The 16,564-nt window shown below is 32.8% G+C and overlaps 1 protein-coding gene across 1 annotated transcript in view; it reads left to right on the forward strand.

The window, feature by feature from the left end:
- Positions 1 to 14,959: 14,959 nt before the first annotated feature.
- Eip75B (Ecdysone-induced protein 75B) overlaps positions 14,960 to 16,564 on the forward strand; it is a 38,693-nt gene continuing 37,088 nt past the window's right edge. The window contains exon 1 of the mRNA XM_015517485.2: positions 14,960 to 15,933. Within this exon, the coding sequence (XP_015372971.1) occupies positions 15,444 to 15,933 (490 nt within the window). The 5' untranslated portion in view covers positions 14,960 to 15,443. The remainder of the gene's footprint in view (positions 15,934 to 16,564) is intronic.

Below are 16,564 nucleotides of genomic sequence, written 5' to 3' on the forward strand. Positions count from 1 at the left end.
TACAAAGACGAGCAGTGACCACAAGAAACAAAATAATTGCCTAAACACAACTCCTTAAAAATTAAACGTTTGCAGAAGCTTTAACATAAATAATATAAATAAATATTTATACCTATAAAATACAAATTCTCATGAAATTAATTTAAAAAAATTACTTATCGATTGGAAGGAAAAGTTAACAGTTTGTTTTCAAGCTATAGTAAAATTATCATAATTTAAGAAATGTAAAATAGAAATGCTATACATCTATAGGCTATATGGACTTACATTTATAATATTAATTATTTGAGTGACTTCTATTTAAAAATGAAAGTAACAATCGGGTAACACGTTTCTATTGTAGTCGGTTTCGAATGTATCTATATACTATCAGTTATCACGCCATTGAGTAGGTCAATGTATAATTTGTGTGTTGAACTTGCGGATACAATGAAATATCGTTGTTGGTAGGTACACAAAAATGATTCTGAGCTGAGAAGACTTTCGAGGAGCATTCATAACCCGGTAGACTTAACTAATATTTACCTAAATATCGCAAGTAACTTATTAAAAGGTAGCCTTAAGCCCTTAAATATGCACTGTCACGAAGCCAATACTGCCGGCCATAAAATTATGTATATAACTTGAAATTAGTCTTAAACAAAAATACCGACTGTAGGCAGGTATGTATTTTTTATATTTTTAATTACTGTAAGAATAACTTATGAAGAACTTTATAAATTATATTCAATGAACAAGCTTTATAATCAAGAAACAAAAGTTTTATCAACATAAAAAAAAAACTTTCAAAATGCTAAATTTCTATAAATAGTTTAAAAAAATATGCAACATATTTTTATCGACATGTTGAGATAGATACACACAAAAATAAACAACACATCGTTAGAAATAGAAAACCAATATATTTTTTTGTTCCGCTGGGAATCTATAATAATATTACAAAATATAAGGTGCTTTTGTAAACCTTCATTTGTATTCACCACTCACGGATAAAAATCATGAAAAAAACATGATACAAATTGTTGACTTGAGTTCATATTATAATATTCACACATGACACATGTTCATTCTTCATATTGCCTATATGGTATTAACTCGTGACTTGTTGCTTGTTGACAGTTGATTTATAACATAAATTATTATGGAATAAACTAATTAAGAATAAGAAATAAGAACTGACTTGTATAAGGACAAAATAATTCATAATTATGGATAGAACGAAATTTCAAAATCTCAAAATGAATTATATTATTCCAAAAAAATAATGGTGTTAAGTAAGAAAAACATTTAATATTTTCTAAATTCAAAACATTATTTATGAGTCTATGAAGTGTCTATGATCAATTGACGTACTTAAAAATAAACTGGTTAAATCACGATAATTAATGGTTTTTGCTAGTTTCCATACTGCACGATAATGGCGACAAGAACGTTTGTTATGACTTAAAGTTCTTCAAAAATGTTCAGCAGCTATACGAATACAAATTTCGAATGTCATTCATTCCAAATGGCGAAATACCTATTTAATGCAAAGATATAAATTGTAAATTGTTGTTCTAGTTATTTTAAGACGACAATACAAAATAATAATAACGTTATACTCGAATGCCATAATAATAAAATAATATTAAGATCTCATTGAGCGCATTGGGTTGGTGTGAGCGGAGGAACGATCAACGAATAATAATAAATTGTCATCGGAACATGTAATTTAAATTATTTAGCTTATAGGCGAAGACAGAATACAATTTAAATTACCCCGGCACCCCTTATGCTTGGCGATTGTATATAACATTTATACCGCTTGGTAAAGGAGACGCCATTTTAGTGTACCGCGTGTATATTCAAATGAGAGGACTATTACAGAGGATTAAGGACCCGAAAATGAGAGAAGAAAAAATGTCATTATTACATTGAACTCTCCTCAATTGTTTCGTGTCCGCACGCAGTACTTATGGACGCGAACCGATCGCGTATGCGTTACGAATACGTATATTTTATAATAGGTGGCACGACACGCATTCTAAAAAGTTGTTGTCAATCGTCACTAAACGCACTGTGTACTGTGTAGTCTGCAGTACTGTGTATACACTCGCACATTTTTATGTATGTATATAATATAATACATATATGACGTAATATATATACATATAGAAATATAACGAGCATGTATTGTTTTATACCGTGATCGCAATCAAGTCACAAAATTATATAGACAAGAATTATTGTCTTTTTTAACACTCTCAGGGTCATTGTCTCCGCCACAGCCGCCAACGCAGCTATATAATGTATAGTTTTATTATATTTAAGAGTCGTGGAAATCGTGGGATACCCACATACTATATTTTATTGTATACATATTATGTATAATATGAATTATTGTATATTTTATGAATTATATATACATTTGTAGAAGATACGATTAGTCAGATATTTTTTAATGTTGTACACTGACGTAATGCCGACATAATAAAAACAACGTATTTATAAGGTGTGATTCCTAATACGATTTTAAAATGATAGGATCTGCTATATACGACGAAAATTAAAAAACGAATATGCGAAGTACCACATAATATATATATCTATAAATACATGCATTTGATACAATACGATATTATGTATGAAATGTAACCAATAAAAAAACAATTTTTTTCATAATAGATGTTGATTACTATATATTATGCACAATGCTATACAGAGCCCAATAGCCTTGACCGCCATTTTGTCCTTGTTAGTGACCCAGTGTCGAAGCGCGTGTTCATTGTACAGCACAGTACACACTGCTGACATGAAATGTGTAATGTTTGTGCGTGTGCTTTTTTTGTCTTCAGTGTCAACCGACGTGACGCTAAAAACCCCCCAGAAGGCCAAGAGAGGCACTATTAAGGAGTAACATGGGAAATTCAAAAATTTTACGAAAAACGCGCATCTGCAGAATAATATGAGTAAGTATTAGGTAGGTACTTAAAAACGCTGACGTACATATTATGTAGATACTATTGTTTTGAAAATCCTATGAGATAACATTCGATCAAGGTTTAAGCAGTATAGGTAATAAAACACATTCTCGTTATTATAAACGTACGATTACCTACACATATTCATTTTATTTTTTGTCAAGTGCAATAAAAACAAAATCCAAAAAAAAAAAAAAACACAACGTCGCCAGACGTTTTCGTTATAAAATTCTATAATGCAACGTCTATATTATGAAAAAAAACCTTGACTATATTTTTCATACTCACTTCAACGTGTGTAAATATTTATCAATGCGATAAATAAGTAATAATTGAATTAATGTTTTAATAAAAAATATAATAAAATTAGCTATTTATTTGTGCTATGAAATTACATAATTATATAACTTAGGTAATTTTTTCTTTGAAACGAAATATTATCTGATTGGTTGATTTTATATACCATACCTATTATACTATATCTTTTTTAAATTTTTGTATTCAAAAGACAAAAAAATAGAATATGGAAAACAAATAACAAAATAGTAGACATGCGTTGCTTTGTTATTTTGTGAGTCATAAAGTTTACCGTGTAAATAAATATATTCAATACATATAGGTAATATCCTATATATAATTTAAGTCAAACAGTAAAATAATTATACTCATACCTTTATGCATAACTATATTTTTTTTAGATACAGACAAGGGTTGCCGATGTTAAAATTATTATGATATGATATATTGATTTTAAAATAATTGAATTTCAGAATAGAATAGATGTTATCTCATACACATATTATACATATAATATAGTTTAATATTTTCTTAATACACCTATAAATTATTTTATAAGTGTGTGTGTCAATTTGTGTTATCTCATAAATATATAGCGAACAAGTACACAATTTTCTATTCTGTAATTTGTTTACTATTTGACCAAAGATTTGGCATTGAGCCCGTTAAGATTTACATACATAGCGAATTATATACCACTGATCAGATTATAGAACATCGGCAAATGTGTAAGAAATTATGAGATAGTTTGCTGAGAGAATATAGTTGAAGAACTATAGAAAATTGACAACAATATGCACATACATCGACATATTACAAATTATGACGATTGTACCTTATACACAATAGCATGGCATAATACTATACCTATTATGACGAGTCTCTAATCTGCAGTGATTGCGAGTATCAATATAAATTTGATGATATATGTGTAGTATGCCCGTGAATTCAGTATATTATACTCACAACTCACAAGTTGCGTACCTATAGTAAGTATTATCGTCATTTGGCGTATCCTAATATGAACCAATAAAATAATAGAAATATTTATGTTAATTTATGTTAATTTATAAATTATAATAATAAACACAGTGTTATAATAACATTAATAACACGCTAATAAATGATAACATAACTATACCTAAATAGTAATACATATTATTAAAATTTCTGAATTTCATTAAAAAAGTTCATAAAATTATAAATAATCCGTTTGCATAGATTTTAATGCTGAAACGACACTCGTCGCGGTAATATCGAGTTGGCATTAAAGCCTAAACTCTAAAGGGGTGTAATGTTTAAGGACCAATTTCTCTCTTCCCCCGGATGGGTGTGACTGGGTATTTGACCCCAACTCCGGAAGTCAGTGTTGGATATACGTACGTATATTATAAATGCAGTATATCTAGAATATCTGTAAAACGAATAGCATTAATATGCTCTATTGTATAATATACACGCGCGCGCTCACACACACTCACACACACACACACACAACTAAATATATATACATATTCGAAATTAACTAAACATGCAGCGTTGTTGTGTATTGTTAAATTTACGACATGGGTGACAAATCGATCATGTATTAACATTATAGGTAAGTATCTAATATACTATGATGAACCAACTGCGTTTGTAAACAATATAATGACATATATAGGTACGTAGGTTAAGTAATTCCGATTGACAAATAAACTCTAAAAAAAAAACACAAATCCCTGCATTAACTTACATTTAACGTTAGCTTATGAACACCATCATTTGTTTTATTTTTAGATTGATTTCCACACTGAGTCGACAGTATCGTTAGTAATTATACTAAGTAGATCATGTCTATATAACTATTACATTTTAGCTACGATGAAACTAACATTACTATAATAGTAGTCAACAAAAAATTAGTGTAATGATTGACTTAATAAATCATTTGGCGGGCAGATGTGCTTGGTTTACTAACACTACGCAACTTCAATAATTATTGTAGTTATACATTTTTAAATAAATTCCGTTACCCTATAAACCAGTACACATGCTTATAAAAATTATAATAGCATTTATTCCAAACTGAATTTGAACTCTATAATTGTGCAGACGTGTAGTGTAGGAAATACAAAAAGTGTAATTGAATTATGTTAATGATGTAATGTTGAATACATCGCGTTGATTATAAAAGTACCAATATATTTTACATATTATTAATTGAAAAGACAGTATTGAAATGCGTTATAAAATATATTTAATGTCATCGGCGCTAATAAAGATTTTTTTTTTTTATTATTAATAATGCCCTCGGCAACATGGGCCATTGGGCTTAAAGTGAGAAATATATATAAAAAAAATTACATGAATTATATCTATATCTAAATTATACTAAATTTTGGTTAGAAGATTGGCGGCTGTGATGAATTGTATGATGTTGGTAATGGATTGAGGATTGTTGTTTAATATTTCTGAAAGTGATGATTCGGGCAGGTTATTGAAGCTTGTACGGGTACTAAAATATGTTCGGCAATCGGTGAGGATGTGTTTAATGGTTACTTGAACACCGCAGGTTGTGCATATTGGAAGCTCTTCCCTGGACATTAGAAAACTGTGGGAGATTTTTGTGTGTCCTATTCTCAGTCTGGTTATTATTACCTAATAAAAGTTTATTGTTTTATTAAATATGGAAACAATTTTATCTAAAATATATTTAGGTATACTTATCTCTAAATTCTTTCAACATTATAGTTCTATAATAAATAAAACTTATCCAGCTATTGTGATTTGTGGTCAACAATTTTTTCAATCAAATACTTTTTAACTACCTATCCAAGTAATAATAAAATTTAATCGTAAAAAACATATTTACGAATATTTTTTTTTATTGATTTAATAAACATCAGCGACATCGGCCATTATTCGTTAATTATTTTATTAATCACGTTATTTTTATAAATATATAAATAGAGGCTTGATTATATTATTTTAAATTAAATCGAACAATTTGGACTTTCTTAAAATGTTAAAATTTGGTAGGTGGGGTTTGAATTCGGTATATCTATTTATATGAGTGGCAAACGTTTTATTTTATTCACTATTCGATACGTTTATTTTTATTTTTATTACATTAACATCTGAGTAAGGTTAAACATTTTGCTTAACATGAGGGTTTGATTTAATAATATAGTAAAATCTATGCATAATTTTTGTCCATAACGTTTAACGAATTAACACTATTTTATTTATCCTTTATGACTTTATGAGTATGTAGTTAGGAAATCTATAGATATACAAGTTACTTAAAACCCTGAACCCACAATTCATTTCAGTCAGCAAAAAGTTGTAACTTGGTATTTATTGGCCATGTGTAAAATGATTGCCATTAATATGTTGATCTCTATAGTAATTGGCTCTAGGAATAACATCGATAACGCCTCGAGGTTTTATTATTTAAGGTTACTGTGAGAGATATTCCGAAATCATAATCCAGATAAACGACTCGACGGTCTCTGGCCAACCTTGGTAGTAACTTCAGAGTTCATGCGCGCTTAGACAACAAAGTACTTCAGGCATGTACCTTGAAATGAGCAATCAAAACATACTCCTTAATATTCGTCTCGATTAAAATGAATTACATCAAACATTTAAGATATTTTCATTAAGTGCTGCTTCCTATTTTATATTAATTTCAATTTCGTCTTTATACTCTACCTACATTAAAAGTTAAATTTAGTATAAAATGCGCTCTTCAAATACATTTGTTCTTGAGACACTAGATTAAAATACAATAATACATTTTACGATTATTGATAAATATACAAGTTATTAACAGAGCACACTCAATTGACTTATTCAATATATTTAATTAAGTTATATATATATAATATTATATATTATGATCTACATTTTTATAAAAATATAATAATTAATAAACTATAATTTTAATTTACAATTAATATAATTCTGATGTGTATATTGAAATTAATAATAATAAGCAATTTGTATTAAATATTTCTATAGAGGATTAAAGACATGACCAGACATACCATTATTATGTTGGAATAGTGATATTTAAATATTTATACAAATTTGTATGGTTTTGTATATAATATAATATGTTTATGAAATATGATATACACACATACATTTACCTGTGCATGTTTTTAAATTAAAATTTACATAATTTTTTATTAAAATAAAATGCATTTCTCAAATTTGCATTACTAAGATAAAATTCAAAACAAATTATAAATTGATTTTAAATAGCAAGTTAACTGTGGTCAATGCCGTTTGGTTACAATAGATAGATTCCCTACATGTTAAAGTCGCATTCATCCGTCACACAATCGAATTAATATACTTCGTACGAAGTAAATAATAGTTTTGGTGTCCACAGGCTGTTACGATCGATGTACGTAATATTATTTTACTACATCATAATTTTAAGATTCATTTTTTATGCATGAGAAACACTCACGATAATCATTTATTAAATATGGATAGTGGATACATCCACCTCGGCCTGACTAAAAACTATGTGTATTTAACTTTATGTCAAATAAAATACACGTGTAAGTTATTTTTGAAAAATTTCCTATAATTAATAATAAAGATTTACCTATCTATTTTTATGTCTCCTACAGCCGAAATCATTTGACCTCGTCGCACATTTTTCGATTTATTATCGAACAAATGTCGAGAAAACGTTTCTTTGTTTTAGCTGACGTTAAAAATTTAAATAATGGCACCGGCCGCCAAAACGGCAATGCGAAAACTTAAAAAAAGCATGCGACACAGAGACCCTGAAACTTAAATAGCATGAAATTCTAAGTTTTTCTGCGAACACAGTCGCAAGGGGACAACGCCATCGGTCAATTAATATTGTTAAGTTTAACCTCCTGCATTAATTCCTATAGAGTCACAATTATTACTACCTACTAACTAGTAACTACTAAGTGAAACAATATGATAATTATTATCCATTTCTAGTTAAACTTCAAGAAGGTGATTAATAATATTTTTTAATAACATATATTTTACTTCGTCGAGGTTAAAACTACTTACGCACAATCTTCAAAGTCGTCTAAACGTAACATATTGACCTCCCATATAGGAAGCATTATTATACCTATTTTTCACTATTCAACTTTTAATTTCCTATTTTTATTTAGACCAAATGTTTTTTATTATTATTGAGAAAGATACCATGGCAGCAATGCCAATTGACTATTACATTTGATTATATGCATTAAAATTAGTTGAAATTAGTTAATACAATTAATACATATTAAGTTAATATTGATTTATATATAATATACCAGTTTTTTTAATTTTGAGCAAAGCGACGAATGTGTTGATTTTACAATGCGTTTTTTTTGCTGTCTGCCATAACCATTTAGGACGATTTCTAAAAATAATTCGACTTTAAGCTTTGAGGGAGGTTTTTGGTATCAAATTAATTATCTAATATACATAAAACAGTTAACGTTGGATGAAGAAACATTTCCTTAAGTTTTAACAACAGTTCATCATTCGTGTGTAATCCACATTAGATATTGTATCGCCCACAGAACATATTTTCAATAACTACACGGCAAAACTTACTTATATCACCGATCTTTAGGTTTAGTCTATAATAGTCATCAAAGATTGACACCAGGAATAAATATATAAGTAATTAGGTATCAGTTATTAACTTATTTGTCTAATAAGTTAAAACTATTTTTTGAAAAATCAGCATTTTTAATCTACAATTCTATTTATATAAATATGACTTTTTTTATTGATTTTTCATAGTTAGGTACTTGTACATTAATACATCTAATGCGCCATATAAGTGATACTTAAAAGTACATAAAACTACTGAAGTGAAGGTTAAGGCCCTTGTATTATTTTTTTGTTAAAATTAAAGTTAAATTCGCATTTGAGTCGTATGACACTAAGGTCCAATAGTTTTTCGGTCAGTACCTATTGCTCATTAACACGCACGTATCCGACGTAAAGTACCATGTAACATTGTAACCTAATAGGTGTTTTAGGACGAAATTACCATTGTGCCCCCAATGTCCCTTTTTATAACAGAGGGTCTATTGAGGTTTGTTTCTTTTATTTTTAAACAAATTACTCTGTGTCTTGGCACGTGATGACCTAGGAATTGTTCCAAACGAACCGATCGGCTGTCACATATATTTGTTTGGGGGGCTGAAATTGTTTCGTCTTTAAATAACTCTCGTACTGATGCAGACATGAGGGTGTGGGGACATTTTACCAAACAGTCGTAGCCGGTGATCGAAAAAAGAATACATTTTAAATATTTAATGAACTAGCTCCCGGAAAGAAGTTACTAAGAATTAAGATTATAAAAATAAATTTCACGTTGCGTAAAACATTATGGTTATACTATCTGAGTGGTACAGTGCGTTCAGAAAAATGCAAAAATAAAATTTTATAATATTATAATTTTTCCTCCCAATAAAATATATTTTCTATTTGTCATTACTTATTTGAATTCTATTGCAGTAAAACACTAAAACTAAAACGAACCATATTCTTGTTATTATCATGTAACATAATATATCAACAAATTAAAAGTTACAACTATATTTCTTCGATAAATTAATGTCTGTCGACCTATTTATTTTATGCATTATAAGTTTCTTTAAATTTTAATTGGAACTATATTATAATTACCCTACTTTAAGGTTGAATAACCCAGTATTCACTTCTTCAATAATCATTTTGTAGAATATTAAATTATTAAAAATCATTTTATCCAGCTAAAGTTTATAATAACCGTTATTTTGTTATTGCTATAAACTATAACTTAATTTAAATAGTTTTTTTTTATTTCTCATACAAAATGTATTTTATATATGTTATACTATAATAATTATAAAATAATTATACTTAAATTATAACTTAGTAGTAGAATACAATCGTTTTAAATTAAATCAATGATTAGGAGTTCATTTATAGATTGTTGATATATGTATATCATATATGCATAGGTATATAGTGTACATAAATGTGACTAAGAACGCGTATGATATGTAAATCATGTGTTTGTGTCTTTTTATACTTAAATCAATATGTTATTGAGATTGAATTGTTTAACAACTAAATGTAATATGTAACAACTATAATAGTAATAAGTTATTGCTCATCGCATAACTAATATGTAATAACCAATCATGAAAAAACGTCATGAACATATAAATAACAACAATATTTATGTTTTATAGTAAACAACTAAGCTATAATACATGTGGCTGTTATGTGGTGTAAATATAACGGAAAGAGTGATAGAGAGAGTGAGAGAGAGAATGAGTGGGAGAGAGACTGCGAGTGTGGAGAGTGTTATGGAGTCTATGTGAGAGACACATATAGAAAGAGGGGGCGATGTGAGTTCATTGAAGGAAAAATGATCGAAACACTCTCGTGAATGTGATTACAACCGGAGTCGTCGTTGAAGAGTGCTCGAGTAGTCGAGTGAAAGTGGTACAAACATTTATTGTCTTCCAGGACTCACCAACCTTCGGTTTTAAATTTCGACGAGCTATAAATATATTTTCTTTTTACTTTTCAAAATGCCGAACACTCAAGGCCATTGACTATAATACCCGGTTCATATTATTATTATATTTATAATACATAATAATATAATATGTACCCATGTTCTATAATACACAATACGGCTACTCGGATCACGGGGGAATTCGGTCAGTGATGTCGAAACGTATTCAATGAGTTTAAGAACGTCTCACGATGAACTTCCTAAGCTCATATTATTAAAACGACATAAGATTTGATTTTTGGACACACTGCACGCGACAAAAGGGTTTCTGTTTAAACATTTCGGATTGTATTCGGTGTGTGGTAGACTCTTGAAAATTAACTTGATTTTATATTAAAACTTAAACTCTGATCTTATATTATTATGTTTGACATTGAATTATTTAATTAGCTATTAACGACAGTAATTACGAACACGCTCCTAACCATCCGCAGACAATGATTGTAGACAGCATAATATACGTACAAAGGATAAACTATTCGTTCATCGTGACATATCGTGGTATAGAAATAGAACTATAGACAATGTTAAACAGGCCCTAAGGGTATATTTTTAGTTTTTACTATATAATCTACGTGTGGTTGTAGCTACCGCCAACTGACAACCGACAGCGTTGTATAGATGATCGAGTAGACGAAGTTCCCATTTTTCTTTCTTCTTTCGTCCTGTCGAATTCGTCCGTTACCCGATAATTACACCCAATAATATAATTGTCGGCAACACAATATATTTTACCGCTACTGATCTGTATTCTGTAGTGCCATTGAAGAAAATGTACAATAGTATTATGTCATAATGTATTTTATGTGCAGCATTATTATTTATTTTTTTATGTTGTACTTGAAGTCTAAAAACCTAAATCCTTTTTTACATCGTGGATAATTTATATTGATATCTTATAATAGGTCGATAAAATCAATATCACTAAAATTAAGAAGACAACAACGTATCCATAAGCCTTGAGAGGACGTGATAGGTACCCGCGTGTGTTGCCTCCATCTTACAGGTGCATTATGTAATAAATTTTACGTTCAGCAGAACACGTGAAGCTACGTTTGCTTAAAAATTAGAGTGAATTGACCTCTTATAAAAATTAAAGGTATGATTGATATCTAGACAACCTCATATGCTTTTTATTATATATTAAATTTAGAGGAAGTTATGAGTATTTTAAAATTGTAAATTATTTTTATATCGTAAAATACTCATAACTCGGTTTAAAATTAAAATATAATAAAAAGCCCAAGAGATGCCCTCGGTAATAATTTTGCCTTTAATTTTTATGATAGGTCAATTCACTCTAAATTTTAAATTGAAGGAGATAAACGAGATTTGCTGAGCGTAAAATTTGCTATGTTACACACTTGTACGACGAAGACAATACATGCGGGTAAGGTGATACAAGTTTAGTATGAATGCTATCGCATCTTAATAATTTACGATAATTAATTGATATGTATTTAATAACTACTAATATAATAGTGATAATAAATTGACCTATCAGAATAACACCCCTGACGCTGACATTTTCAAACGTCATAGCGCGTGGAAGTTTATGTGCAGTATAACCTGTATGATTTAGACACGGTTTTTTGTGAAGGTTGATTTGCATTTTATACACCTATATTTAATACTCGCATTTTATTATAAAAATTAAAAATACCAGTAATGTTTTTGTAATAAAATCAATGATAATATTTCATAATATTATATTATAATTTATTCTAAAAATCATTATAATATTCGCTGATAATAATTTAAAGTAGAATATTATCACATATTATATTATATTAATTAAATAATATATAATATATCATATATATTTATTTTGTATTATTCTTTTTATATAATAATTATTAATTTGTCTCACTTATCTTTATTATTTTTATTGAAGAGAGAAAACACTAAAATTTGCTTATCACGATGTGCAAGTGTCTCTCGTGCAGTCAAACGCATCCTAAGAGAATACAGTTCTTTTCGACAAGTTTAGAAGAAAATTCAGAAATCAGAATCTTCCAAAATCTAGCTGAACGTTTACCACTGTGTCAGACAATACTTCCAAGCTCACACAAATCTATCGGAAGCACATCGTATCGGAAATAATATATCAAAGCCAACACATGAATCAACAAAATACAAAAACCTAATTCAATTATTAGGGTATAATATTATTATGTTATTTGATTTTAATTTAAACTCACTTCTGTATTTCATTTTCGATCAATTTTACTGTTATTAACCATAAGTATGGTTAGATCATCTATTTATATCTTACTCGCCTTGCATGTAATGTATTTATTGTTACGTTCAATGACTCCAACGGCCGTAGAATAAAATAAAGGTTCATAAAAATGTGCAATAAATTCTAAACAACGATCGTAAAGGTGTCGAGTATGAAACCGTCTATCCTGAAAGGAGCTCACAGGTTAAGTGTATTATTATGGCTGACTGATATTCTGATTTTTAACTTTGCACCTTCCTCGAACACCGACACAACGTTCAAAAATCGAATACTATACGGTGTGTTTTTAATTATATTTTCAGCCCGTTGGTCAATAAAGACTAAAAACCCAACGCGGTGAAGCAAGTATCAATGTTGATTATTTATTATAATATCATTCATTACGTTTCCAGTCTATGAACCTAAGCGGCGACAACCGTGCATAGGCCGCCGATTAGGTAATAGGTACACCAAATAGTAAATATTATATAATATTTTGCTATTCATATCGAATTTATTTTAACGATTTTTCGAAATGATTATCGTCGTACACCAGGGTGGCAGCGTACGCCGGGTTCTAAGAATTTGTGACTATTCGAGTCGTAAAGTATAGTTGTAGTGATGTAAAATTAGAAATAATTACGGTGATAATATTTACGGAGAATATTCGCTTTTTGTCTCGTCGTGTTTTGCACTCTCATTAGGTCATAACACGTAATAAATATTATTATTTGATGGGCGCGCAACGATGATGAAGTAGCAAATCGTCTCGTAACAAGCATAGTGTGGCAAATACGCCTAACGCCTCATCATCACGTCCGCGGGAGAAGAAAATCGAAAGGAAATCCTAACCGCGGCCAGTGGCCACAGGTAGTCCAATCGGAAACGCGAACACGAGGTCGGTAATCGTCACCTATTGATGTGTGTTACCTACACGACTATATACATATTGTAGACTAATAATTATGTCGCATTCTAAATTTTTCGGACAGTATGATATCTTTATTATTATCATATCATGAATAAAATCATGTCATACCGGAAAAAAACATGACGGGTGGGCGGTGGGGGGGGGGGCGTGTAGCATTATTGTGAGACTCGAGAAATAAGTAATGACCGTCAGGGGGGGAGAACGATTAAATTACTTTAGAGGACTAAGTTCGTCGAGGAGGTGGAAGCGGTGGCAGGAGTGGGTGGCGTTGGAGGTGCCGGTGGAGGATGTAAACCGATTGCCAAGTTCACGAGTGCGCCCGCACCAGATTGTGTGCGTGTGCGCTTGTGTATGTGTGTTTGTGGAGTATATTTTTATTATTATGATCGGGCTTTATCGTGCCATATTATATTATAGGGGAGGGGATCGGACGGCCGTGTGGGTAAACGGTCGCGAGGTAGCGGATGCGGCGGCGGCGGCGTTGGCGACGAGGGGAAAAAGTGTGTGTCGGCGCGCAGAGCGCAAGCGCGCATTGGTGGCGGCGCGCCGTTCCCCTCGCGCCCCCGCACGGCCCGCTCGGCCGTCGGTCAGGGTTCAGAAGCCTTTTCAAGGACAAGGCCACGGGCGGCGGCGGCGGCCGGTGCGCGGAGTACACAGCCGGCCTGGTAATGCGGCGGCGATGGCCATGGCTGGCGGGTCGTGGTCTAGCGCGGGTCGGGGTCTAGAACAGCGCGGGCGCGCACACACACACATACACCACCACCAACGTACACGGAACACACACGCACACACGTAGAATGGGAACCTACTAACCAACACGGTGTGGCCCTCGTACACACATACACACCCACACTCACGACGGGCTCGCACGCACGCACACGTTGACGCACGCACGCACATGTCGACGCACGTACACACGCACGCACTCCGTGTAGCGAGAGCGCGCCGCCGCCACCGCCGCGCTCATCGGGGAGACACCACCGCCGCAACACGCGCTCACTTTCATTCCCGGTCCGCCAGCGGTAGCAGCACGCCGCGTGCGTTCCGACGACTAATTTACTTACGACGACTGTACGAGAGTACACACGGTGCAGTGTGCGCGCGCGAAGTGTGTTGTTTTTCGTTTTCGTTTTTCGAATTTTTTTTTTTTTTTCATATCGCCGTTCCCGGGTCTTTCGCCCACAATCATCCGTCCGTCCGTCTGTTTTGCTCCGTCGTCCACCGCAGCGAGCACGTACACGTATGCCGTCGTCCGTCGAACACCGTCCACTAGTGCGTTGTGCAGTGCGAATCGCGATGATACAATTATTCGATTATAGTGGCAATAATCTTTCCGTATTCTGATAATATATACCATATTATAGCCGTGTGCGAGTTTGGGTTTTTTGATTTGCGTTCTGTTTTTGTTCGCTCAAATTTTTCGGTCTTGTTTGTTTTTCACTTGCGTCTTACACCACCCGCGCGGGAACCGCCGAAATGCAGCTGTCTCAAGTGGTCACTAGCTCTGGCGTATTGATGCACGTGTACAGCGCCGAAAGACACCAACAACAGCAGCAACAGCAACAACAACAGCAACAACAGCCGTTGCAACAACAGCAACACGGTGGTGACTTTCGCGTACCCCAATCGCCGGGTGTCGTATCGTCTTCGACCGGTAGCGGTGGAGTACCGTCTCCGCCTTCGCCACACCATCATATTCAGTTACAACTGCAGCAACAGCAGCAGCAGCAACAACAACAGCAACAACAACAACTACATCAACAACAACAGCAGCAGCAGCAACAGCAACGTTGTTCGCTGCCACCGGCCCCGCCGTCGTCTTCAGCGGCCACGATGCGCCCACCCGCCGCCCCGGGCCCACGGTGCAAGCCGGTCCCGTCGCCAGCTTCACTGACGATCAAGACGGAGTACAGCCGAAGCCCTCCGATGCTCTCCGAGGAACCGACTAGCTCCATACCGGACTTGGGTAAATACCGTCGTTTATTGTTTTATCTCGCTTATTTATTGCCGGGGCAGATCACTATTTTTTACAGTGATGTTATTCGACACGCGCGTTCGTCTTCATCCAATTATGTTATAATGTTTATTTAATGTGCAAAATGCATTAAGGTGCAATACTCGTGTGTAGTAGGCACGTGCGGTTCGAAATCATTGTGTGTTGTGCTATCATTACACCGCGGTCGTCGCCCTGTCGCGGAGAGGTATTTAGAGTGAAAGTGGCGCCGCGCCGGTGAAAGATCCGAAAGGGAAACGACGGTTTTCGGTGGACAGGTGAAGGTTTTGCTTTCGTTTTCACGCGCGCCGAAAATACTCCCAAGATATCGTCAAACCATATTATTATAGATGTATCTTATACCTAAACCGAACGCGAGTGATTTTCTCTCGACAGTGTGTTTTCCTCGATTTCAGTCGTGTAATTAATATTATCATGTTTTTTCCCCCCCCAAAACGTGTATAATCTATTAAGTATAATCGTTTGTTGAAGATCGAGTTCAATCGAAAATCTAAAAAGTTTTGAGAAACCTTTAATTATATTATACCGCGGTTATTAGTATGTTATTACTAACTCATTACCTATGTTGTGTTTCAAGTGCTAT

Source organism: Diuraphis noxia, unplaced genomic scaffold, assembly GCF_037042655.1.
Source record: "Diuraphis noxia isolate RWA-SAM2 unplaced genomic scaffold, SU_Dnox_SAM2 contig0004, whole genome shotgun sequence".
Classification (NCBI taxonomy): Eukaryota; Metazoa; Arthropoda; class Insecta; order Hemiptera; family Aphididae; genus Diuraphis; species Diuraphis noxia.